Genomic DNA, 25,273 nt, shown 5'->3' on the forward strand with positions numbered 1-25,273 from the left:
CAGACACTGAATTGTAAACATGGGAAATTGATGAATCATGATACTATGGTCATGGTCAACATCAACGCAAACTATGCTCAGTCTTGAATTTGTTCAATAATTTTTGCTTGACAAAACCAATCATGCATGTTTTTATCATGCAATGTATTAAAATCAGATTAAACAGACTACTCTTGATTACTCCACTGTTTATTCCTGATGATCTATTAACAAACAGCTTTGTATGAAAACCAAGCATACAGAACATTACATTAGAAAGCTTTTCAAATTATGGCTAAATTCATCACAAAAGAAAAAAAAAGGAGAACTTAGTTTCATTTTCTTTATTTAGATATGCATTTACACGCATATTATAAAGCAAATTAGGAAACAAATATACAAATATCATAAGATGTTGCGAGCCAGTTTTATTAGAGCTGACTCTCGAGCTCAGGGTGTGAGGTCAACAGAACAGTGGGTAGAGGTCTCGGAGCAGACAGATCCACAGAGACAAGAGAAGAGAAGAACACAACAGGGTGGAGGACACTGCAGCTTGTGGCATGTTTAGATCAGAGGGATTATTGGAGCAGCACCAGAATGGCAGCGAAATGAACACAAAAACATGAACACAAATCAAACAGTGGGGTACTTCCCATCAGAGACTGCTCCTATGTACTCCCCCCCCCCCCCCCCAAACACACACGCACTCTGGGAGTACAGGAGGGTCAAGAGACGGAAACAGTGCAAAAGCCCGGGTTACAGACACAGGGGCTGTGGGGAAATGTGTGTGTGTGGAGGTGAGAGGAACCCAGCCTGCCTGCATACCCCCCCAGTAGGTAGTCCATGCAACACACAACCCACTTCAGGAGGGGGGAAGGGGGGACAAAGGCACAGCACTCTTCAGTCTGCAGATCAGGCTGCACCAAAGGGCCCAGGGATGATCCCAGCCTGAGAGCGGTCTTTGGTAGGTGGGTCTGGAGTCTAAAGTCTACCACAGATACTAGGGGTGGTGTGAATGTCTGATGCCTTGTCACCACACACACACTTTCACTCTCATTTTTTTTCTTCTTATTTATTTGAGACAGACTGAAACAAGGTAACACAGATTTCAAAAAGGCACCATGAGTCATTAACATAAAAAAAATACTATAGTGAGGTGCATCTTCATTGTTTAAGCAGGAGAGTCCTCTGTAAATGACCCTGAATGCTCGGCCATTTCCTGTAGCTGTGAGATTTTCTGCTTTCCTTACGCATGAACTTCAACGTTAGCTTTCTAAGCCACATCTATGCTCTTGCTCGGTTTGTGCTGTGAATGTGAAGCTCTACCTGGTGCAGAAGGCTACAGTGGGCTGGATGTTCTACCAGAGAGAGGTCCTGATGCTGCTCCACTCAGTGCTCCTCCTCAATGTTACACACCTATGATGCCCCCAACACAGGGCTTCAGCCAATTACAACCTTTCCCAAAATGGAAAAAAAAACACACACACAAAGAGAAACAAGGAACCACAACTTCACAAGAAAAGTAAAAAATAATTTACAAGAATCTTGACAGGACAAAAAGGAACACTACCATTACCTGGTCCCTCTTAGGTTTCCATCTGAACGATGCATGATGTTGCACAGTCCTCCGGCTGGGCTGTGGAAGACCCAACCCACAGAACAGCATTTGATTTGTCTAAAAGACTGTGTGTGAATGTGTGCACACACACATGAGGGTGTGCAATCGCCCATGGGGTGTTACTTGAACAGCCTCACCCAAAAAATTGTAAGGCCCACTCTTAAAAAAAAATGCTACGGTCCCTTAGGGGAAAAAAAGAAAGCAACAAACATACTGAGGCTTGTTATTTGCAGCTACATTTGTCAATCAACTTGTACCTGTCAATCAGTAGTCCCTCCTACATTCATGCCTAGAAGCTTTCTTGGGTCTCATCAGCGCTTGCATCTACCTGAGAGCAGCTACATGAAGGAAGGGCTGGCAGAGCCAGGAAGCAGTCATATCGCCAACATGGACCATACTGGAACTTGGTTTTTCAACCCCACATGCCTGACAAACCAGCTTAGATATCGTTTGACCAAACCCCCATCCCATCACCTCCACCCACACTCCCTCTATACAGCATACACTGCCCTGCTCTCACATAGACAGTGGACATTCCTTTATCGACATTCGTTTAGCAAACAGCCAACGCTGGAGCAAAAACTAAAACAAACAAATAAAAAAAGAAAGAAAATACTTTACCACAATACCTCAGTAATAACAATTCTTCTTTTTTCCTCTTTTCTGCTCTTATTTTTTATTTTGAAACCTCGTAGTCAGTGTGCAATCCTCAGTAAGATAAAGTGGGTGTGAGATTAGCTGGAGAAGCTCTGTGGTGGTGGGTCCGACTGACCCGTGATGTCCTGTCTCTGGGAGGCTTAGATGTCCGTCTGGATGCAGGGGTGTCTGGGCGAGCTGGCCGGTGACGGCGGCAGGTTATTGTTGTGCCCTTTCAGCGAGGCATCCACACCCTCTCCGTCGGCCTCCGCCTCCTCCATCCGCGAGTCCAGTTCCACTGCCCGCATCAAGCCCACGCTTTCTTCTGCGATGTAGCGCAGCGCTAACACAGCGCCCTGCGGCGAAGGGGGCACCGCTGTGGCCGCGCCGCCGGACAGCAGGCTGGTCTCCGGCGTGCCGTGCTCTAGCTCGGGCGGAGGGCTGACCGCGGGGGCGTTGTGTGGGAGCCTGGGGCAGCCGGCGTGCTCGTGCTGGTGGTACGGGCAGCATACGGGCCGGCAGGCGTCCAGGTCCGAGCCGCCGCTGAACTCAGAGAAGTGGCTGGAGTGCGAGTCGGCCACGGAGGGCAGGCTGCCGCTCAGAGAGGGTGGCGAGGGCGAGTCCGGCTCGCTGGAGTGGACGCTGCGCTGCTCCAGCAGATGGGCGTCCAGGTCATCGCCGGCCCGCGTTGCTGCCGCGGCCACAGCCGCCACCCCGGACCCCGTGGCGCTCCGCCGCACCCCCCCGCTGCTGCTCCGCTTGCGCAGCTTGCCCTTGCTCTTCTTCCCCCCCGAGGAGGAGGACTCTTTGGCCAGGCGCGAGGACGAAGAGGACGAGGCGTGCGGGCAGCCCGCTGAGCAGCAGCCCCCTCCGCCCGTGGCACCCCCGCGGCTCCCGCCACCGCTGCTGTCGTCCAGGCTGCTGCTGCCGCTGTGGTGCCGGAGCTTGCACAGCTTGGACTCCACGTCCACCTGCACCTCCAGACTGCTGCCATCCCTACTGGACAAGGCCGGACACAGACACAGACACACAGACAGAGACACACACACACACACACAGAGAGACACACACACACACACACAGAGAGAGACACACACACAGAGAGACACACACACACACACAGAGAGACACAGAGACACACACAGAGACACACACACAGAGACACACACAGAGAGACACACACAGAGACACACACAGAGACACACACAGAGACACACACAGAGACACACACACAGACAGTGAGGTTGTGATCTTGAAGTGAAATCCAACTCCTTGAGCAGTTACACAAGCACAAGCACAAGGTACAAGGACCTAGTGGGCTGCATATGAACATGGAGACACAGCTAATGAGTAGAGTGGGGCCACTCCACCCACGTACCTGTCCAAAGGCATGTATGCGTTGAGGATGGAGCCAGCCATGGCTTTGGTGCTGGCGTTGTCACTGATTGTCCCCAGACTGACCGTGCCCGACTCTCCACTCAGACTACAGCGCTCCTTCTGGACATCGGCCTGCACCTCCAACCTAACAACACACACACATCCAACACCCTGCTTAGTCCATGCTGAAGTAGGGGGGTACTTGGAACGCCATTTGTCCACTATGAGTCCATCTCATACCCTCTCTCCTAATATCCTATTACTGGGATGCACAGATCCCATACAGATATTGGGCCGATATGAAATAGCTGGATTGGATATCAGTGAGAATGGGGCTTAAGCCTTAAGGTATTGGTGATTAGGCCAATCTCTTCCAAATGAATTGTATGCTATTCTGTTAACATATGCATGTACTAGGTCCTGCCTCAGCGGAGATTTTGAGAGCATGGAGGCATAACATAGCAGTGCAAGCAGCTCTACTGCTCAGAGTTCTATGGCTGCTTCATGTTGAACAGTAACCACTCCCCCTTTCACAATGCACAGTGCAGGACTTATGCTACCAGACTGAAGAATAGGCTTAACAATAAACCTGAACATACAGCCTTAACTCAAAACAGCTGTTCGGCTTATGTCAAGTCATCTGTACAAAAAGTCACATGCAGCCCCCCCCACAATGTATAACAAATGTATAAATTGTGCACTGTTGCTTTAAGACAGTATCTTTAATTCACATTTATTTCTCAATGATCTTCTGACTGCTCCGCTATGGCTTGTGCTGTACCTACGGCTGGGCCCTCTCACAGTTTTTAAATGGTCAGTAGTGGGAACTACTGTTGCCTTCATGATTTCCTTTTAAAAGTTTCTTATAAGGAGATATCAATTATCAACAATGACAAGGCAGCTGGAACCTGCCACTCTCTCTCCCTCTCGTGAGTGCAGACGCGTTCCCAATTAAATGGATCGCATAATATTCACGTTAGATCTGCTGCAAAGGAGGTAACTAAGAGTTAACTTAAATAGAGATAACATCATGTTAAATTAACATGTTTTGACATTGACATTGTAAACGTTCTCTAAGGAGAGTGAAAAGCAGTTTGCAGTAAAGCTAACCAACGTTGTCTCTATCGCAAGAAAAAAACAGCGAGCAGCCTGATAACCAAATGAAATGCTCGGCGGGCCGGATGAAAGTGCTTGGCGGGCCGGATCCGGCCCGCGGGCCGCAGTTTGCCCACCCCTGTATTAGAATATATCACCACCCTATTTTTAAAGCAGGCCTACCTGCAGGCATGTAATTGGGCTACGGGCTTTCTACAGGAATAGCATGTTTGAATGGGCACTGCACTGGTTGTTATTGGGATTGAAAGAGTGGGATGGTTGCATCCCTACTGATATCTGATATCACATTAGGTTTCTCTTCACCTGTTGAAGCAGTTGCCCACAGTGCTTCCCGACAGGCTGCCCGTGATGCTGGCCCCAGCGAGTGCCATGGTGCTGGCGTTCTCGCTCAGGTTGTCCCGCATGGCGCCGATCCGCTCCATGTGGCTGCCGCTGGCACTCAGGCTGCCCGTCAGGCCGCCCACGCTGCCCTCCCCCAGACTGGGGTTGTGTCGCGTCTCCGCCACAGAGGTGGTGTCTGCCATGGAGAGGGAGGGGGGGGGGAGAGAGAGAGAGAGAGAGAGAGAGAGAGAGAGAGAGAGAGAGCACAACATTAAAGCAGCCCTAAAGACTTTTTTTTTAACCTCAAAATAACATTTCCAAAATCATTTTGAAGGCACTTAAATTCTTAATAGGGCGAACAGCATTTCTGCCGCACTCAGAGCAGTCGCATCTGTTTTAATATAGACTAAGGAAGTTGCTATTACGGGTAGAATAAGTATAGTACGTATAAGTATATATACTCTTTTGATCCCGTGAGGGAAATTTGGTCTCTGCATTTATCCCAATCCGTGAATGAGTGAAACACACACAGCACACACAGTGAGGTGAAGCACACACTAATCCCGGCGCAGTGAGCTGCCTGCATCAACAGCGACGCTCGGGGAGCAGTGAGGGGTTAGGTGCCTTGCTCAAGGGCACTTCAGCCATGCCTACTGGTCGGGGTTCGAACCGGCAACCCTCCGGTTACAGGTCCGAAGTGCTAACCAGTAGGCCACAGCTGCCCCAATACTGCTGTGGACGAGGAGTAGGAGGAGAAGGGGGGGGGGGGTGGGTGGGTGTAGGAGACAGAAGAAGCAGGAAACTGGCTGAGGGAAAAAGCAAATGGGGTAAGTGAAAGAGGAAGGGCGTTGAGTGAGTCATGTGACCAGTCAGCTGACTGCAGTGTCAGGAACTCCAAGAGGCTCAGAGTCACCAGCAGAGGGAGCTAAAGGTCACTCCAGGCCTTCTAGTCCAGTTGGAGGATCATGACCCTAAAGCAGCCTTACCCTTGTTTAGTCTGAGACTAGTGAGCAATCTACTTAAAAGCCATGAAAACCCCTTGCACAACCAACAGCCCAGTTGGCACCGATTAAAAATGTAGACAACATGGTTGGCCAGTTTAAGAGCTTTTCTCACATTCCCGCAGGTTATTCTGTCCCCAAACAACACTAAAACACTACAAATTCTGCACTGCAAGTTGTGTGCAGCGGTCCTTCACATGACTATAAACCACCAAAATAAATGTGATTATACCAAAAGTAGTTAATCATAAAGAGGAATCCTCAAAAACCAGGAAACTGTCTGTTTTATAGTCCTGATATCAGGCACGGCACCAGGATTTTTTCTCTACCGAGGGTGATAAGAAAATAACCCATTTTCATGATGATGCATAAATGTGCCTCTGCCACAGACCTCAACAAGGGGGCTAAGGGTGAGGGGGTGGGGGGTGGGGTATGCCGATCTCTACTGGGGCTATAGCCTCCCCTAGCCCCGGCGTAGCGCCGTGCCTGCCTGGTTTAGTCTGGAACAGAGAACATGCAGCGGAGCGTCCCAGGCGGGAGAGCTGAGACGGGGAGAGAGAGGGGGGTTCCTCACCAGTAGCCACGGCCCCGCTGCCCACATTCATGTCGTTCTCATCGTCAAACTCGATCCTCACGCCTTTCCCATTGCCCGCTGAGACTCCACACCCGCCGCTGCGGCACAAAGATATGGGCACCACGCCATACACGTATGCCAACATGATAGGCACGCCGATACCTGCAGTTTCACATACACACACAAATATGTGGGGCAGAAGAGATTTAATCACAGCTTCAATTCATCTCCTACATGCCTTGTGGCTTCCTTAACTTCCTTAAAATCTTGAGAATTTACAGTAAGTCAGGTGTGTGTGTGTGTGTGTGTGTGTGTGTGTGTGTGTATGTATGTATACACTTATATATGTGTTTGTACACTTGCTGACAACTTGACTAATTTTACTGATACACTCACCGACAGTGACCGCCGCCACAACTGGTGATACAATGACAGACAAAGTGACACCACCAGCAATGACAAGGTTCCTCTTGTGCTTGGAAATGTCCTTTCCCTCATAGCGATTATGAATCTGTGAACATTTCGCATTAAACATACATAGCTTTAACCTTAGCTATGCAGGGCAGGCCTATTTCACAATTGCCTTGATATGATACTGATCACAGAAAAATAGATGAGACATTGATGTGATTCATGTCACATGAGCTCCTATGTACATGCCCCCAGAGTATAGCGCTGTAGCTGCCTGGCTGCATTGGCTGCTAGCTGCAGCAACTCGAGCGGTAAAACCGGTTGTTTTCGGGTTTTTCCCGTACCTACAGTAGGTAGGTACGGGAAACTGAAACTGTTTAATAGTCTTTTTGTACTTGTTTACAATAATAAACTGCTGGCAGTCATACAATGGCTTTTATTGACCCCACACATGTGGTGCACCAATTCTATACACTAGTAACTTATCAACTTAATCATGATGGGGGACATTAGTTATAAAAAGCAGATTTTAGAGGTGAACAATCTAAAGACCAACATTGCATGAGACTTATGATTGTGAGGCTTATTTTTGTAAATGTGCCATGATGGACCCACCTTTCTCCCCACATACACCGGTATTCCGATGATCATGGCAGGGATGGCGATGCCAGCGATCAAGGCAATGCCCACTGGAGCGCCAACCAGAGTGCCCAGCTGCCACAGGATCTTCTTCTTACGACTCCATGGCTTCTTACCCCAGAAGGTGCACCCTGATGGACTGATCCAAGAGACAGACAGTCATCATAGCCACACACACACACACACGCTTGCTGACAGATTAGATGGGAGTTTGTATGTGACAACATGTTTTACTTTAACTATAGGAATAATGGCGAATCGGCGTCTGCGCCTTAAGTTGTAATGTTTTGCCTGGTGCGTGAACTTGTAATTTGTATTGAGAGCTGAGGTTAATACAATAAGTCTACGGACAAAAAAACTGGGAAACAAACGTTTTATCATTATCAATGTCTCCATTTAACTATAGAAGATTAGTGTGTGTGTGTGTGTGTGTGTGTGTGTGTGTGTGTGTGTGTGTGTGTGTGTGTGTGTGTTATTGACTCACCTCAGGTAGTGCAGGTCTGAGATCTCCTTCATACAGAGCCAGCAGAACTCACAGCCACACACGGCGCAGGTCATGTGATTACAGCTCCCATCGTTCATCTTAATGATGTAGGCAGCACAGCGAGGACATGGTTTGATGTCGTCTGCTGTGAGGGGGCACAGGGCAGCAAAGGTCACAATCCACAGAGAGGACAGACACAAGGCTCCAGAGACATAAACTCCCTGCTTAGAGGTTCTAATATCTATGCATCCTTCCCACTGCAGGAACTTCGGGAACTTTTATATGAGACTTGCATATTCCCACTGCAGGAACTTCCCATTTGGAATAGCCCTGTCTGTGCACAGTAATGTATAATTTCTTATGATGAAGACAAAAGCCTATGATATGTTTTCAACAAAAGGCGAGTGGACAAAACTATCACAGAGGATAGTGTAGTTCATTGAAAGGTTTGACACAGCCTAAATGTTCCATGAGCTCCAGCAGTGGTCTGTGTGCGAGTGTGTGAGCGAGTATGTATTTGTGTGTGTGTGTGTGTGTGTGTGTGTGTGTGTGTGTGTGTGTGAGTGTGTGAGTATGTGTGTGAATGTGTATGTGTGTGAATGTGTATGTGTGTGAATGTGTATGTGGCTGAATGTGTATGTGGCTGAATGTGTATGTGGCTGAATGTGTGTGTGTGTGAATGTGTGTGTGTGTGTGTGAATGTGTGTGTGTGTGTGTGAATGTGTGTGTGTGTGTGTGAATGTGTGTGAATGTGTGTGTGTGTGTGTGAATGTGTGTGTGTGTGTGTGTGAATGTTTGTGTGTGTGTGTGCCCGCGCGAGTATGTGTGTGTGTGTGTTTGTGTGTGTGTGTGTGTGTGTGTGTGCGCGAGTATGTATGCGTGTGTGTGTGTGTGTGTGTGTGTAAGTATGTGTGTGCGTGTGTGAGTATGTGTGCGCGCGCGAGTGCGCGTGTGCGTGCCATTACCAGCAGCTCCACTCTCCTGGCTGTAACTGAGAGATGAGGAGCGGAAGGGGCGGAGGCGCAGACTCTGCGCTCTCTGCTGGCGGGCGGCGTCACACGTCTGGTTGGGGTGCCACAGCTGCTTGCAGTGGTAGCAGAACTCTGTCCCACAGCCGTCACGGCCACATGTGAGCTTGGGGCAGCTGGCACACCCAAAGGCAATGACCGCATAGCTGCAGGTGGAAAAAGAGGAGGAGGGGGCAGGGTCAGCGCATAGCAACATGTTAGGACCACACACACACACACACACACGAAAGGAACAACACTGGGTGAAATGAAATCATAAATGAATGAAATCATATTGTCTAACACTCTGTAAAGCTCCATGAGCTTTACAGCTACATGTGTAATGTTTTGGCGCTCTATAAGTACAATTAAATTAAATTGAAATAAAGTGAAGATATTCAGTAATTCTGTATGGTTGAATAACAACCTGACTGAACCAAAGATGAGCCAGTTCTTAGCAACAGAAATAGAGTATAGGCATTAAGTATTGAGCCCACAGGCACCTCTCAGTGACATAACTGGCACGTCTCCCTCTACACAGCCCTCTCCACATGCTCATGCAGGTCGTGATGCAGCGCTGCTGCCACCTCCAATCAGACCCAGCTCCACATATCGGCACACCTGACCTGACCTGACCTGACGGCGATATTAACCCACCCGGCACCCAGCTGATGGAGGAGATGGCACTGCACTGCCACCAAGTAACTCCATTGGCCTGTCTGCCTGACCAGGGCTTTCCACAGTGCCTGGAATATGAATACCTAGAGCAGGAGTGTCACACGCTATGGATGTGAACGCTTCCCAAAAGGCAAAGCGCTGCTCTGTTAAACAGCACAAGGCTATTATGGCTGGCACAAGAAACGTGCAGAAGAAAGCAATTTTTGTTTCACAATACAATTACTTTTCCCCTCACAACACAAACCCAAATGAGCTGTTGGTAGCCGAGTGGTGATTAAAACTCCCACAGATTAGAGGCTGGGCACGTAACCAAGGGCTTTGAGAGAGAAACTGTGTGTGTGTGTGTGTGTTTACAGCTGAATAAAAGTTGTTGTGTGCATGTGTAGGTTGTGGTGCTTCAGCAATTACAAACAGCATCCTTTAGAGAAAACACAGAACAGCATGGATGTATTGCAACTTGGCTCAGTCTTCCAAACATACTGTATAATGTACACAAACTTCTGGCGTATTAGGTTAGTAATTTGCTTGTTTTTCCTGTCAAGCTAAAATAAACGTCCTTAGACAACCCGCAGTGTAGCATTCAGAGATACTGCTCAGGTGATTCCACTTTAGTTAGCACACCTCAGATGCAAGCTATCAGGCTGCGTGCGTGCGCGTGTACCACCCAAATCACATGGATAAGGGGCAAGACATTTGCAGGAGTAAACAGGGTCGTCTTGCATGTGGAAACAAACAGAAAATGCTACCTCATCTTGACAACTGGACCACACAGTGTGTTAATTGTCTGTGAACGTACCAGTGTGTCATACCTAGCTAAGCATCGCCATTTATCCTGGATCAAACCAGCGCTGCCATTTTGACACAGCTGACGAGTTTGAGCAACTATGTGAGCTGTGCTTGCCACTCCTCGCCCAGTCATGTTAAGACGTTCATTACTATGTGCTTGCAAACACTCCACTGCACTAAATATAGCTGAGAGAGGCAGGGCCAGTAGCAAAGACAATGTGTGCTTTGAGATAAACATCAAAACAACTATCCAAACTCCAGCTCTGGCTTGATCACATCCAAATCACTGAACACAATGATCTAAAGGGCTAAATTTACCTCCCTTCAGTTCTCTTGCTTTGGTAGCTGAGAAAAGCACCCTGATGGACAGACTGCCATCCTCACTCTCCCAACTCTGCCTGGCTCTCATAAGGTTTATATCTGGCTCTCTCCTCTCCCTTTCATTTGGCCATTAGGTGGGACAGTGTACAAGGCTGTATGGGGCCTGAACAGTGCATCAGCATGGCTGCTATATGAAGGGATATGTGAGTGAGTGAGAGAGAGAGAGTGTGAGAGTGTGAGAGAGAGTGAGAGAGAGAGTGAGTGTGAGAGAGAGTGAGAGAGAGAGTGAGTGTGAGAGAGAGTGTGAGTGTGAGTGTGAGAGAGAGTGTGAGTGTGAGAGAGAGTGTGAGTGTGAGAGAGAGTGTGAGTGTGAGAGAGAGTGTGAGTGTGAGAGAGAGTGTGAGTGTGAGAGAGAGTGTGAGTGTGAGAGAGAGTGTGAGTGTGAGAGAGAGTGTGAGTGTGAGTGTGAGAGAGAGTGTGAGTGTGAGTGTGAGAGAGAGTGTGAGTGTGAGTGTGAGAGAGAGTGTGAGAGAGAGTGTGAGAGAGAGTGTGAGAGAGAGTGTGAGAGAAAGTGTGAGAGAAAGTGTGAGAGTGTGAGAGTGTGAGAGAGAGTGTGAGAGAGAGTGTGAGAGAGAGTGTGAGCGTGAGAGTGAGAGAAGAGGGAATGAGAGGAGGACAGAGTGCAGAGCCCTTGTCTTTGAGTGAGCGACAGGAAGATGGAGTGAGGCAGAGAGACAGGGGACAGACAGACAGCACAATGGCAGAGAGAGACAGCGGGGAGAGAGAGTGAGACCGCCTGTGTCTAGTCAGGCTGAAGCCACACAGTTTGATGAAAAGAGGCTTTATTCAGGCTGACAGCATCACCAGTGTCAAGCTGACAAAATGCTGATGACAGCACACACACACACACACAGGAGTTGACAGCCTCAATGTCAGCCCCTCTCCCCATGGAACCTGAACAGCAGGCCCTTCCAAACCTGTGCCAGCCAGAAAACAAGCACAGCCCTGATGACAGAAGCTGGACACACCGGTTGCCAAAACAGACTATAGAAACAGAGAGTCTCTGTGTGTGTGTGTGTGTGTGTGTGTGTGTGTGTGTGTGTGTGTGTGAGTGAGAGAGTAATGGACCTTTACATGAGCACACAATAGAATATAGCAACAGACCATAGCCATTCATCCTGTTGATCGCCGGTGTCAGATCTGGTCTGGTCTCTAAGCAATGCTTTATGTGGTTCTGTGAGTCAGCAAAGTGTCAATGAATATCTGATGACATGTTCCCATGAGCAAGCCAGTTTAATGTTATTATTTAACATTATCTAATAAGAGTGAGTCACTGTGTGATAGAACTCTCTATTCTGGCCAGATGTACGTCAGAGAGACCTTGGTATAGAACAAGAGCAGCTACACACACACACACACACACTCATGCATTACTAGCTCCTAACACAGCAGACGGTCACACACACACATGCACTCACATGTATATCCACTGAACTGCCTACACACACTTTTTTGTTTCACCCACACAAACACAACAGAGAGAGAGAAAGGTTTTATATTTTGCCTTTTGATCTGAGAAATTCAGAGCAAAGTTTCTAAATACCACTTGAGCCATTTTTGCAAATAAAAAACAAACATCGCTCTGCCACTGCCAATTGTGATGATAGGGTGGAAGTCCCCCAAGAGCATCTCTGTGCCTTAGTGAACTTTCACTTAGCAAGGTCACGCAGACCCACAGAGTATCAGCAGCTCATGGTACACTCCTCACGCCCACACACAAGTCAGAGGTGCAGTCTGACTGTTCACACAGCCATCACAGCTCAGCTCCCACGACACATCAGTGGTTGGATCTCAACCTGGCTCACTGAGCGGATTAGTTACGGCTCCACATCAGTGTCACCGAGAGCACAAGCCCTCCTCGCAGCCTTCTAGTCTATTTGCAGCTTAGCAGTTAAGAGAGCTGGTAGTCAAGGGTTCCAAAAGCCTTGCCGCTCTGACAAGCTCATTATTCCTCAGAGTTTAATGATGTTTTAGAAGATACTGCATTCATGAACCGAACCAAGATGGAAGCATACGGAATTAAGGGTGAAAACCTGAATGTCAAGCACTGTGTGTACTTTTATATTAGTTAAAAGTGTCGATTACATCATTTTTACAACAGGTAGCAATATTGTTTAATACTTTGACAAGTTCATATTTACTCACCCACAGTCCGGTGCTGGGCACCAGCGGCAGTCTGGGTCAGCAGCTAGCCAGCGGCGCAGCATGAACTCCTCATACTTGTCCATGAGGGCGCGGTCGGCCAGGATGGTGCGGATGTCATGGGGATTGAAGCGCTCCGAGCACTCGGGGCAGGTGATGTTGACGCGGCTCTCGCTGATCTCGATGCGCAGGTACTGGCGCAGGCAGTCGGCGCAGGAGCGGTGCGGGCACGTCATGATGTCGGGGAAGCGCTCGCGCGTGTGCCGCAGCAGGCACAGCGGGCACTCCAGCAGCTCCTGCCCGCCCGCCGACGAGGAGGACAAGGACGAGGAGGCGCCGGACGCTTCGCCGGCCTGCGCGGCATCCTGAAGGCCGCTCTCCGCGGCCACCAGCTCGCCGCCGGCCAGGGGATCGGCCGCGCCTCCGGGCGCGCTGGCGCGAGACTTGCGCTTGGGGTCTCGCTGGCGCCGGCGGAAGAGCGCGCGCAGGGACAGGCGGCGCTTTTTGGGCGTCTTCCTGATGGAGGGCAGGCTCACGGAGGAGCAGGCGGACTGCAGGTCGCGCTCAGAGCCCGCGTGCTGCTTCTTGGTCTGGCTCTGCAGGTCCTGCTCTGAGCCCGCCTGTTGGGCCTGCGCCTGGACCCGCAGGTCGCGCTCTGAACCCGACGCGTCCGGCTCCGGGCCTTGCTCCTGCAGCTCCTGCTCCGAGCCCTTGTGCTGCGGCACGCTCATCTCTCCAGAGGGGCCTCCCGCAGGCACATCGACGGGGCGGAGCGGCAAGGAGGAGGCGGAGGAGGAGGAGGAGGGCGAGGGAGAGGACAGGACGGACAGGTGGGACAGGGGCAACAGGGGCAGGGACCGGAGGGGGGAGCGCAGCGCGTTAAGACATGACGGCAGCCGCCCCACGCTCACACGCCCACCGGCACCCACCGGCTGGGGCGCAGCCAGCGGAGTCAGCGAGGGCTCAGATGGAGACGGGCAATCAGCAGACTCTGAGAGAGGGAGAGAGAGAGGAGAGAGACAGAGGAGAGAGAGAGAGGAGAGAGACAGAGGAGAGAGAGAGAGAGAGAGAGAGAGAGAGAGAGAGAGAGAGAGAGAGAGAAATACAAATACATCAGATGAACTCTACCAACAGCCCATTCTTCCTCCCAGACAATTCACCCTGCCAGTGAAGCAAGTGCTCAGTGCTCAGACCTTGAACCTCCAGTCCATCAAAACAGAGATTTTGCAACAATTCGGGAATCAAATCAAATTCTGTGTCACAGTGACAAACAATCTGATAAAGCGACCAGAGGAGATGGAAATTCAGGCAAACGTCAACAAGCTCACAGCTGGGCAGTAAGCTCAGTCCTGTAGCCCTGATTGGCTCATCTCTTGTGTGGGGGGAGGATGACACAAGGCCAGCATTAATGTACACAAGCGGGGAGCAGAGGGACCCTGGACTGGACAGAAGAACACTGTTTCCTCCTGACGCACATGGGCAAAGACAAACTATGCTGGGTGTCAATGTTTGCGCACACACACACACACACACACAATCATTATACTCTTTTTTTTCACACCGACTCCCATCAATGAGGGAACGTAGACTAAAATAGTGCTACATAAAAATGATGCTACATAACTAAACGTTTCTTGCATTGCTCTAAAGGACTGCTGTTTTAGTGAACAACGTTTCTGTGGACAGTGCTGTTTGTGTGTGCGCACGTGTGGCTGAGAGGCTGCCAACAGGCAGCACTAGGAGAGGTGCTACCCCTCATCACCCTCACACCTGCACACCTACACACACACACACCATCTGGATTCCTTTTCACTCACTGGTCAAAGCACACAGTAGCATTTGCTATGCCATGACAGGAGGGGAGTGGGGAACATGACGCCTTCGGTCAGACCTCTCAGTAATACGCCCGACTCAAGTGAGCACCTCACCACCCATCCCCAACACCCTTAACAGAGACGGTTGTATATTAAGGATCTTTGCCCTTAACATCATGACATGCACGTGTTCAAGTCCCCTGGGGAAGGGGCTAGAGGCTGGGAGGGCGACTGCAGGCTGTGCAGGTGGGTACCTGCTCCACTGCACACTGGAGCCTGTGCACTGGGCTCATCAGATATCCGCAGACCCCTAAGCGTCCCATCAGCACCACACAAGCAGAGGAGAGAGAAAGGACCGTCAGCAGAGAAAACTGAGGGAGATGTCACATGCATGACGGGGAAAGACAACGGCACTAATTCGAAGAAAAAAAGAGAGACAGCAATGCGAGAGTGATAAAGGGGTTCATTTGAGGACTCCAGATAAGAAGAATTAGTCAGTGAAGAGGTCACTGTTCTCCCAATCAAATGGCATCAGGCCACAGCAGTTCCTTTTGTTCCTTACTGTATAAGCATTGCCATGAAAGATGAGTGTGTGTGGGGGGGGGGGGCTTGAGTGAGTCAGGTCAGCGCACTGAATGAGCAATGCAAATGCACCTACATACAGAATCAGTGAAGAACGAGATGAGCAAGTTCTCCACCACAACGTTGGATGAGCAAAGTATCTATCGCAAGAATGTTGAGGTGTGAAAGACAAGTGTCAAAAGTTCATCTGGTGTTAATGTATGACAACAGAACAGGGAAGAACACACACACACACCCTCAAATGACATGCGTGCCTGTTCAACGCTAGTTTCAGTATCAGGGCCCAGGACATTCCAAATCAACTAGGTCTACAAGACAACAAATGCCTCCATGTGATCGAGCATCTGGATGTGCTTTTTCCCCCACCCGAGCTATGAGGTTAGTGTGAGGACTACCCCTGTGGTTAAGGTAGTGACACCTCAACCATGGAAATGCCCTGCACAACTCTGCTGTTTTCAAATCGAACACACACACACACACACACACACACACACACACACACACACACACACACACACACACACACACACACACACACACACACACACACACACACACACACACACACACACACACACACACACACACACACACACACACACACACACACACACACACACACACACACACACACACACACACACACACACACACACACACACACACACACACACACACACACACACACACACACACACACACACACACACACACACACACACACACACACACACACACTCTCCCAGGGGTGGTCATCAAAACAGGATGCTCACTGAACACCATATAGAAGGGAAAATCATGTGATCCTACACCATATGGTTTGTGTGTGTGGCGATCTCAGCTACTCTAATTACAAAGACTAATTAACACACTGCAGCTATTTACACTTCTCTGTAGGGCCTTCAAATCAAGACCTTCATTTGGGTCCATTTCAGAATTGTGCTGCATAAGAACTAGCCTACACAACAAATTTGTCCTGACTTGAACTCCATAAAATTTTACAGAATTCTACAGAAATCTGCAGTGGTGCTTTAAATGCACACTCAAACAAACTGGAGAGGTTTTCCAGAGAGCGAGTGACCTCGTGTGAAGGGTTTTCCCCTTGGAAAAACAGCTGCCTGTGACTAAGCATAGAAGCCAAGTCAACACGGTCTCTACATGGAACAGATATACCACAAAGAGACTTCTTGTAGAGTCAAATTAACAAGCAGTCTCCACAATACCTCACACAAGTTAATGCTTTTGCCTGGAAATTCACTTAGCAGATAGCCTACAGCCCAGCCATATAAACCTGTGTATGAGTACAAACAGTTGATGTGAGCAATGGGACACTTTTACAGTGTTCGTGCAGCCCTTTTCGGAATCCACAGAGCCACGTGACCAGAGTCCAGAATTCTTGAGTAATTACAAAGAGGAGAGGAGGAGAGGGGGGAAAGAGCTCTGCAGTCAGCTGAGGAGCCCAGCGAGGTCTGGCACAGACACAGGAGTGCGTGTTTGTGTATGTGAATGTGTATGTTTGGTACTGCCAAACCACTGAGTGAAAGTGCTGTAAATGTGTATGTGTGCGTCACACGTGTGTGTGTATGTGTGTGTGTGTGTGTGTGGGGGGGGGGTTATGGACAGACACAGTGTTCCCTCCCAAAAGACCCTGACTCTGCACCACTGAGACTGCAGGAAACACTTAGGCATGAAGCTGCTCCTGCACAGAGGCTGTGGAGACTGGAACGAGGGGAAACCACTCCAACGAACACTGAGCAGAGCCAAAACACAACCCCATAACACACAATGAACTGGGAGGCTGTGCAGTTAAGGCCTGCATATGTGGAGATACAAGCTATGAGTCTTTCTGTTTCTCCCCATCTCTCCTCCTCCTTCACCCTTTGCATTCTACTCCTCTCTACTTCTCCTTTATCCATCCCCTGATTCCTTGATCTCTCTCTCTCTCTCTCTCTCTCTCTTGACTGGGAGGTGGAAGGAAATGATATCAGAATCTAGGACTTCCTCCCATGTTGGAGCAGGTTTCCATTCAAGCGTCTGAATTCTTAGAGGACTAAGTGATGTGTGTGAAAGCATGCATATACTGCATCTGCAATTCTGCACATGACCAAAGTGCTGTATGGGGTTGCTGGAGTTCAAATCAGGCCTGTGGGGGCAGTGCTGTTATGGAGTTGAATGTATAAATGTCTCATTGTGCTGTAGGGGAAACTCCTCCCAACCTCCAGTGTGTGCAAGCTTTGTCAGAAGCACTACAAACGGAACTCCAAGACAGACAGACTCTACCTCACACACACACCTCGACATCTCAAGGCTGCAGCCACCTGGCCACACCGCATAACAGGAAAATACAAGCCAACGTCTATGCACGCACACAGAAATCATAACAGGCAGAGTGCCCAGACAAATGTACTTCTGCGAGCTGTGGTGGGGTTTTCAGTAATGTGCTTAAGAATGGCATTTCCTGCAGCATTCCTCACTCTCTCAGAGCTCACTTCCTCACCATGACCATGCAGATTTCAGTGACTGCCCGCGAGACTCCAAACATTGTACCCCGGACGGCATCCAGCTCCTTCCTGCGGCCTTCCAGACTCACTTCATAGCAGCGCTGGGTGGATGCTGACAGAGGGAGCCCATCCAAGGGCAGAACAAACAAATCGGCACCACTCTGGTTGGAGTGTTCTGCCAGAGCCCAGTCAGCTGAGCACCAAAATAAGCCCTGAGGTTTTTCCACTGTTGTGTTGCTGTGCAAGGAAGAGTGAGAAGATGGCGAGCTGTGGGCTGTTGGTTGCCATTTAACTGGTGTTTACCAAACAAACTGACAGTGGTTAGCGCTCAACCCAATTCCTGCCACAGGGTGAAGACTGCCCAGAAAAAGCTAAATATTTAGGCTACATCACTTTGAAATCAATGAAAAAGCACAACCAATGTCTAGGCATCACACAACTGGCTACTTCATGGTCTGAAATGTGAAGAGCTTTGAATGCTGTCATGCGTCATTGTCATGTCAGGGTTTCCCGCAGCACTTTGCAGTCAAGGCGGCCGCCTTTGCAAAACAAGCCTGCCGCCTTAACTACGTCGTCAAAAAAAAAAAAAAAATGTGTTACTTTGTCCTGTTTTCTCCCTTTCATTCCAAACCGTGACCAACGCCAATCTCCCTTCTCCGCAGAACGCATCAAAAATAAGAAGAAACGTGTCATGAATCGAAAAATAATCAGATTTTATAATCTTTACATATGTGATATGCCTCCGAATCACAGCTAGTGAGCGGAGCTGAGCGGTGCAAATATCTCGCTCCTCGTTCTCAAGAATCAGTCAAATCGCGAACGGCCACAGCTCCGTTTAATTGTCAGGTGTGATGAAATGCGTTCATATTCCACATTTTATGTCATAAACGTTGCAGGCCTATGGAAAGGTTTAGTGGTAGGGTTGTCCAATGATCAAGTTGTTGCTTCAATGTGTTTTAATTTATGCGACGCACCGATGCTGGGTTCATCCGTTTGGTTTAAAGTTTAAAATATTTAGCCGACTGCGTGATTTGTCATTTTCGTTCTTTTGCAATTAATCCCGACTCGGCAATTAATCCCGACTGATCCCTTTAGTTAACGTTGCCAAGCGTGTTTGTTGTTGCACTATCAGTGTTGCAGTCTTTTAAAATAAATGTTCTGAGTGAAATATATTGCCGTTGCTCTTAGTTCTTTGGGACCGGGGAGCTAAATTGACCTGACGCGAATTTGACCGGAGAAGCGGCCGAGTAAACAGCCACCTGCTCTCGGCTCTCAGCACAGTGTTGACTTGCGCGTCTAATCGGATGCGCAAGACTGACAATAGACGGGCATAGGCCCGTCCAGGCCCATCCGTGCCTACGCGTATGCTTTCTAAATTATTTAGCTAACTCCATCCCCTTCAACGAACTTAGGCTATATGGCCAATATCTTTGAAATTTAACGGTCTTGGTTTTATTAGTGGGCATGCCTCAGACTCGTGGTGTGAGCGGTATGGGAGGGGAACAGAGCGGCCACTCCGGCCTCTAAATTAAAAAGCGCCCCGCGCTCAAATTCCATCCATATTACACAAAACTATAAAATGATCTAAACTTCATTCACTCTCGGTGTATAGATCAGGACAGACTTGCGGAACAGGCTGCAGGTCAACAGTCTGACAGCCTGCATGAAGATAAGCATTAATGGTCCAATAGTAATACAGTGCAATTACCAAAGGGCCCTTGAAATGATCTTTTTAAAGCCAAGGAGGATGGCTTGTAACAATGCTAGTTGTCAGCTCTGCCATAAGTAGTGACTGATCACATTTGCACATTTTGTTGTTTTGCACTTTCTTTTGCACTTGTTCTATAGCTTGTAATAGTCTTTGTTAAAATTGCACAAATTACACAAATATTTTGAAATATTTGTATACTGTTGTATAGTTTGTTTGGTGTTGTTACTTACTTACAAGACGCCAACACCCACCCACCCCCGATACAAGAACCCCCCCCCCCCCACCCGCTCGGATGGCAACCGATACCAGACCCGAGCTATGACTAACACATAATTTCCTGCGGGACACCATGCACATCCAGCATTTGGTCAGAGAAATCGGTTGGGACTTGAAGACACTAATGTTAGGAACTTGTAGGAACTGTAGAAACTTGTTCCTAATGTCTGCTGAGCAGTCATGCTAAATGCCTTGACAAGCGTCTGACCGGTGAGGATGGAGTTCTGAAAGATTGTCTACTTAGCATGGAGAACAGCGGACCCGTGCTTCTGGAGATCTAAGGCCTGGTTGGACGTTCAAGATCACCTGCCCCCATGTTACAACGACTGGACTGTTCGAGATCACCATGTTGCTATTCAGCCTAAGTAGGCCAGTACAGGAGTCACCAATGCCCATGATTCATTTTTTTGTGTGTGTTTTGTGAATTGCCGATATTTGTATTAACTTAGTATTATTATTCATTTTAATAGTTGTGCTGAGTTACGGGTACGCTGGCGACTCTCGCCGCTCTGTCCAACACACAGCATCATGTTTTTGTTTTTGTTTGCCCCCCAATTATCTTTTAAGCTGTTTGTGTAAGGTGTATTAAGACCATGACGCATGGTGATGCTGCACTATAAACAGTAAACGTATCGATCGATGTGTTGTTCCAAACTATGATAAAAAATTTAAAAAAAATCACAATATTAAGCAACAAATCCAAATAATGTCACAGCAGACACCTAACTCTTTCAGAGGTAGATGACCTAGAAAGATTCCAGGGACTGCCCATGAACACCTGGGCCAGAATATGTGAATTTGACATGAAAGAAACCTAGGAAGGAGTCATTAAAAGCATCATGTTTCGCCATCGCATTTGGAATTTTGCCTGCCATGCATTTTAATGCCAATAGAGCCGTCTACAAGCAGCAGGATACAGCCACTTTTAAACAGCTGAATATGAATATCTTTGAAGCAATATCTTCAACCTACAGATCTACCCTGGTTTCCAAAAACCTTTGAGATCAAGGCTTAGCCAAGAAAAAAAACCTGCTTTTACATAATAGAAGAAAAACGAAGCCTCAAATCAACCACAGAACAAAACAATGCTCAAATTCTATGAAACAATTCTATGAAACAATTCTATGTCTTTCATGGGCAATAAAGAAGCTTTCGGACACAAGTTATTGATTGGCATAGCCTAACAAATGGGTATGTCAAGCTGCAGCCAATGTTGCAACAGGAATGAATGACAGGCGTGTCCACCAGGTCCACCCTGGCCTTACAGAAATAGCTGTGCAGGACCAAGATTGGCCCGGTTAAACAGTAATGGCGAATTAGATAAGAGGCTGCTCCCCAGATGACTGCCAGAGGCCTGTTTTAACATGCTCCGCTCAGGAGGCTTAGCAAACCATGTGGTGTAAAACAGTGATGGCACTAATAAGGTCCTGACCCCAGCAGACACAGACTAATTTAGAGAGCCCCTGTGAACATGTTTCTCGTCACAGACACTGATCTGATGAATGGTACAGTCTACAGCAGTCTAAATCTCCCCTTCATTAGCAAAAATTTTGATTTTGGATGCTGCAGATTTAGGTGGAAAAAGTGTGATATTTCTCAGCGAGGAACAAATAGGGTGTAAACAATTATCTCCTGTGCTTAACACCATGTGTCTTCACCAGCTGGTTGTTGGGGGTTTATCCCCCACCATCAACTCTCATAACTAACAAAACACCAAAGAGCCCAGCTGTGTGGAGAGATCTCCACACATGAAGAACAGGCCTATAAAACTGACCTGCTCATACACTCACACACAGCCAATCTGTGTGGAGTTCTGTCTTGCCATCAGTCTGCTCATCTGGCAGAAGGGTTATGCATGGGGAAACATAAAGGGTTCAGTGTTTTCAGACCCCACAAGAAGGACAACACATTTAGGACTGATTAAAAGTCAGCAAACAGATCGAGCATAGAATGACATACTAAAAGAGCACGACTACATCAGGGAGTATCCAAGTCAAGGTAGCATTCGTCGTTTTAAGAGCGGGTTACAGAAAGTATTGCACTATCAAAACGAACAAGTTCCAAACAGCTTGTATACGCATTCCACGGGCATAATGTTACGGTTTTTTTTTGTGCACAGTGTGTCTACTACGGTACATAACCGTGCATTTGGTCAAGCCTTTGCCAAGAAGGAAGGTGAGAAAAGACCATTAACGTTACGCTGGGCACAGTTTGGCCGAGGAAACTGCTGTGACTTAATAACAACAGTGCTGTCGTTAGTCGTTGTCAGCAAATGACGCAAGCCATGTGTTTGGCTGGAATAAATGTTAAATTATCTCGCACGTTCATAAGATGCACTTTACGTCAGCTATTTTTTGAACAGTGAAGAATCACCACGATGAGTCTATGGATGCTATGCATCTGACGAGCTTGACTTTGTAGAATATTTGCGCAATAGATTTACCGGTTGTATCCGACATCAAAACAAACTACCCGTGGTTGACATACAACCCCACAAGCAATCTAATAACAACCATTAACGTTATTACTACATCTAACGTTAGCTGCCAAGCTAGCTTGCTAGCAGTAATGTTCGTTTATCTAATGTTAGCCTGATAACTGCTAGAACGTTAGCTAACGCTTAACAAGGCAAAGTAGACACAAATGATTCACATATGAAACCCAGTTGGAAAAGCATTATAAGTAATAACGTCTGAATACATTTTCTTTTTCCCTAGAATCCAGCACACAGAAGTATAAAGTCGCGTTAGCGGGCTAAACTGACAGCAAGCTGGTGGAGGTTAACGTTAACTGGCTATAACGTTAGCAATCTAACGTTAGCAAACAACGACAAGTTTGATATATGTTTGTCCGTGAAAATCAACTGCCTCACTACTAATATCTAATAATTAAACATTAAGGGAAGTTGACGTTAGCGGGCCATTAAAGTAAAAAAACAAAACAATGCTAGCACAAGTTAACGATCTAACATTAGGTTAGCTAACGTTAACGTTAATGTTTGTATCGTTAACTTTAGCGTGATGACACGTCCACAGTTTTCCAGAAATCTATCTAATGTTTACGTTACTTTAACAAATCATATCCAGTTGTGGTAACGTTATAAACCTTGATTATGATAACGTAATGCTACTTACTCATACATCCAGGACCCTGCTCAATAGTTTGTTTATGATACTATGATATGGTTAGTTTGCCATTTCAACATAAACAAAGCACCATGAGCTATTGACGTTAACGTTAAGTTAGCTATCGATAGTAAACACAAGCTCGACCCCAGGAACTAGCAGCTACCTGCACATTCACCTAAGCCAACAATGTAAACTAACGTTACCTCAGCGGCAGAGCTGTGGTCTGCTTGAAGGCCATTCACCAGATTCAACTTGCCAGCTAGCGTTAGCTGTCGTGATCTAAATAATATGCTAACGTTAACTTAACTAACGTTAGTGTTTAGGCTAGTTAAACACCTCAGTTGTCCCGAAAAGCCATTAACATTAACGTTAGCATCCGAGATCTGTCTGTATCTAAAGTAACACTACAATAAGTTACATTTGGTATGGGTTAGCTAGTCAACGTTATAATAAAACATGAACATTAGTCAACTAACGTTAGCAATTTTTGAACACCTGAAGTCCAGTCTCCGCTTGTAAACGTTGGCCGTTTTTTCTGTCGAAAGCTGTAGAACTAGAAGCTTGATAACGTTAAACAATGACGTTAACGTTAACCAACATACCTTTCAAGTCATCCGTGTAACAGCATTTCATTCCTAGGACAAAAGATGCCGCGCACAGCAAAATAAAATATAAAAATCTTCTTGTTTTACTAGAGCTTGACTACTATTTTTTCCCAAAAAAACTTCCAGCGTTTCGGCACCTCCCTGTCCCGTAACGTTACCCCTTCTGACTCACAGAAACCACCCTCTCTCCGATTCCCTTTTACAAATTAGTTCACATTCTCTCGCGAGAACACATATAGGCAAAGTGATAAATTCGTATTATCGCGTTATAATAAACCCTGGTCAGAGCACGTCTACAGCCATAATTTTCTGGCAGTGTTTAAATTTTGTCTTTTTGTTTTGTTTTTCAGATTTACGGATGTGGTGCAACTCAATTTAATGAATGACATCCAGACACCATATATTCATGTTAGTATTGCATATTTCATTAGAATTAGCCTAAGCCTACAGTGTGAGCTCTCTCTGTCTCTCTCTCCCTCTCTCTCTCTCTCTCTCTCTCTCACACACACACACACACACACACACACACACACACACACACGGTGTAAATCAATTTAATTTTCCAATTGGGTATATGAGGCAGAATGTATTTCCCTGTCTGACCAGCAACACATACAGTATGTTCAGACCCCTTGCCTAGTCAGGAAGACAGTCTCATAGCTTGACACATTTTTATCAACACAGCAAATGTGCAAAAAAACTAGTTCTGTCAAACAGCATCATACTGTTGTGTCAATAGAATTCTGAATATTCTAATGATGTAGGCTCATGCTAATTGGTCATGTTGTGCCCATTTTTTCTTAGGCTAAGCCAAAATCAACTTATGGACATTGCAACTTCTGTTACAGACATGAAAGTTAAACCAAAGATCCCTGATTACTAACTGCTCTGCTTCAACGCTCTCTGGTTAAACCCTGTATTTTTGTGTCATTCATGCATTTAGAGGTATGCCATCACGTAGGCCTACTATTTCACTTGTGCTAAAATTGTGACAAAATAAAGCTAATAATATGTGTCATAACCGATGTAAATAAGCAAATTATTGTTAATGCAAGTTAGATAACTTCTTTCAGCCACACGTGAGCATGTGAACACTGAATGATAACGGAGCATTCCATCTTTTTGTTTCCGTTGTTATGTCCAGTTTCATTCATGCCTCCAAAGAATAGAAAATGAAGGGGTGATTAGTAGCATACAGGCAAGGACTATGATCATGCCCTGTCTAATAATGTAAAGTGATCGACAGTGGACCTCAGATACAGTCTGTTGACTGAGCATGTTGCTCTTTTTACAAATTTGATCTGTACAATTAAAGAAAGAAAAAAAATCACACATCAACATACAGAATGTAATATTCATACTTTAACTTTGGATTATATGATTGATACTAAAACATATACCACCCAATTGTCAATTTGGAATCCATATTTTTATAACATATACAATAATAGACTGCTATCTTCCACAAATATTTCACAGAAAAAACAGCGTCTACATAGGCCAAAC

At 47.1% G+C, this 25,273-nt stretch overlaps 1 protein-coding gene across 4 annotated transcripts; it reads right to left on the minus strand.

Moving 5' to 3' along the window:
- Positions 1-308: 308 nt before the first annotated feature.
- LOC143141068 (E3 ubiquitin-protein ligase RNF19A-like) lies at positions 309-23,920 on the minus strand. 4 transcript variants are annotated; one of them, XM_076302316.1, is made up of 10 exons: positions 23,765-23,920; positions 13,154-14,141; positions 9,122-9,330; positions 8,157-8,298; positions 7,649-7,811; positions 7,019-7,133; positions 6,623-6,784; positions 5,030-5,243; positions 3,612-3,755; positions 309-3,229 (listed from the first exon to the last, which is right to left on the minus strand). In XM_076302316.1, exons 1-10 carry the CDS (start codon positions 23,793-23,795, stop codon positions 2,395-2,397), a joined length of 3,003 nt encoding a protein of 1,000 aa, XP_076158431.1. In that variant the 5' UTR covers positions 23,796-23,920; the 3' UTR covers positions 309-2,394. The 4 variants fall into 4 exon arrangements, with proteins under 4 accessions (XP_076158431.1, XP_076158430.1, XP_076158429.1 ...); XM_076302315.1 differs by having other exon boundaries at positions 309-3,232; XM_076302314.1 differs by having other exon boundaries at positions 8,157-8,301.
- Between the last annotated feature and the right edge of the window lie 1,353 nt (positions 23,921-25,273).

The sequence above is a fragment of the Alosa pseudoharengus genome, unplaced genomic scaffold (genome assembly GCF_046254945.1).
Source record: "Alosa pseudoharengus isolate Yale_2024_CS ecotype anadromous, Long Island Sound unplaced genomic scaffold, YU_APseudo_1.1 YU_APseudo_1.1_scf_23, whole genome shotgun sequence".
Classification (NCBI taxonomy): domain Eukaryota; kingdom Metazoa; phylum Chordata; class Actinopteri; order Clupeiformes; family Clupeidae; genus Alosa; species Alosa pseudoharengus.

What these genes read in the sequence shown, in the direction of transcription:
- LOC143141068 (XM_076302313.1), bottom strand. Translation starts at nt 23,795, where the DNA reads ATGAAATGCTGTTACACGGATGACTTGAAAG. An exon ending in TCAGACCTGCACTACCTGAG is followed by an intron (nt 7,812 to 8,156) that starts GTGAGTCAATAA and finishes CTCTTGGATCAG; the next exon opens with TCCATCAGGGTGCACCTTCT. An exon ending in TGTGGCGGCGGTCACTGTCG is followed by an intron (nt 6,785 to 7,018) that starts GTGAGTGTATCA and finishes GTGAAACTGCAG; the next exon opens with GTATCGGCGTGCCTATCATG.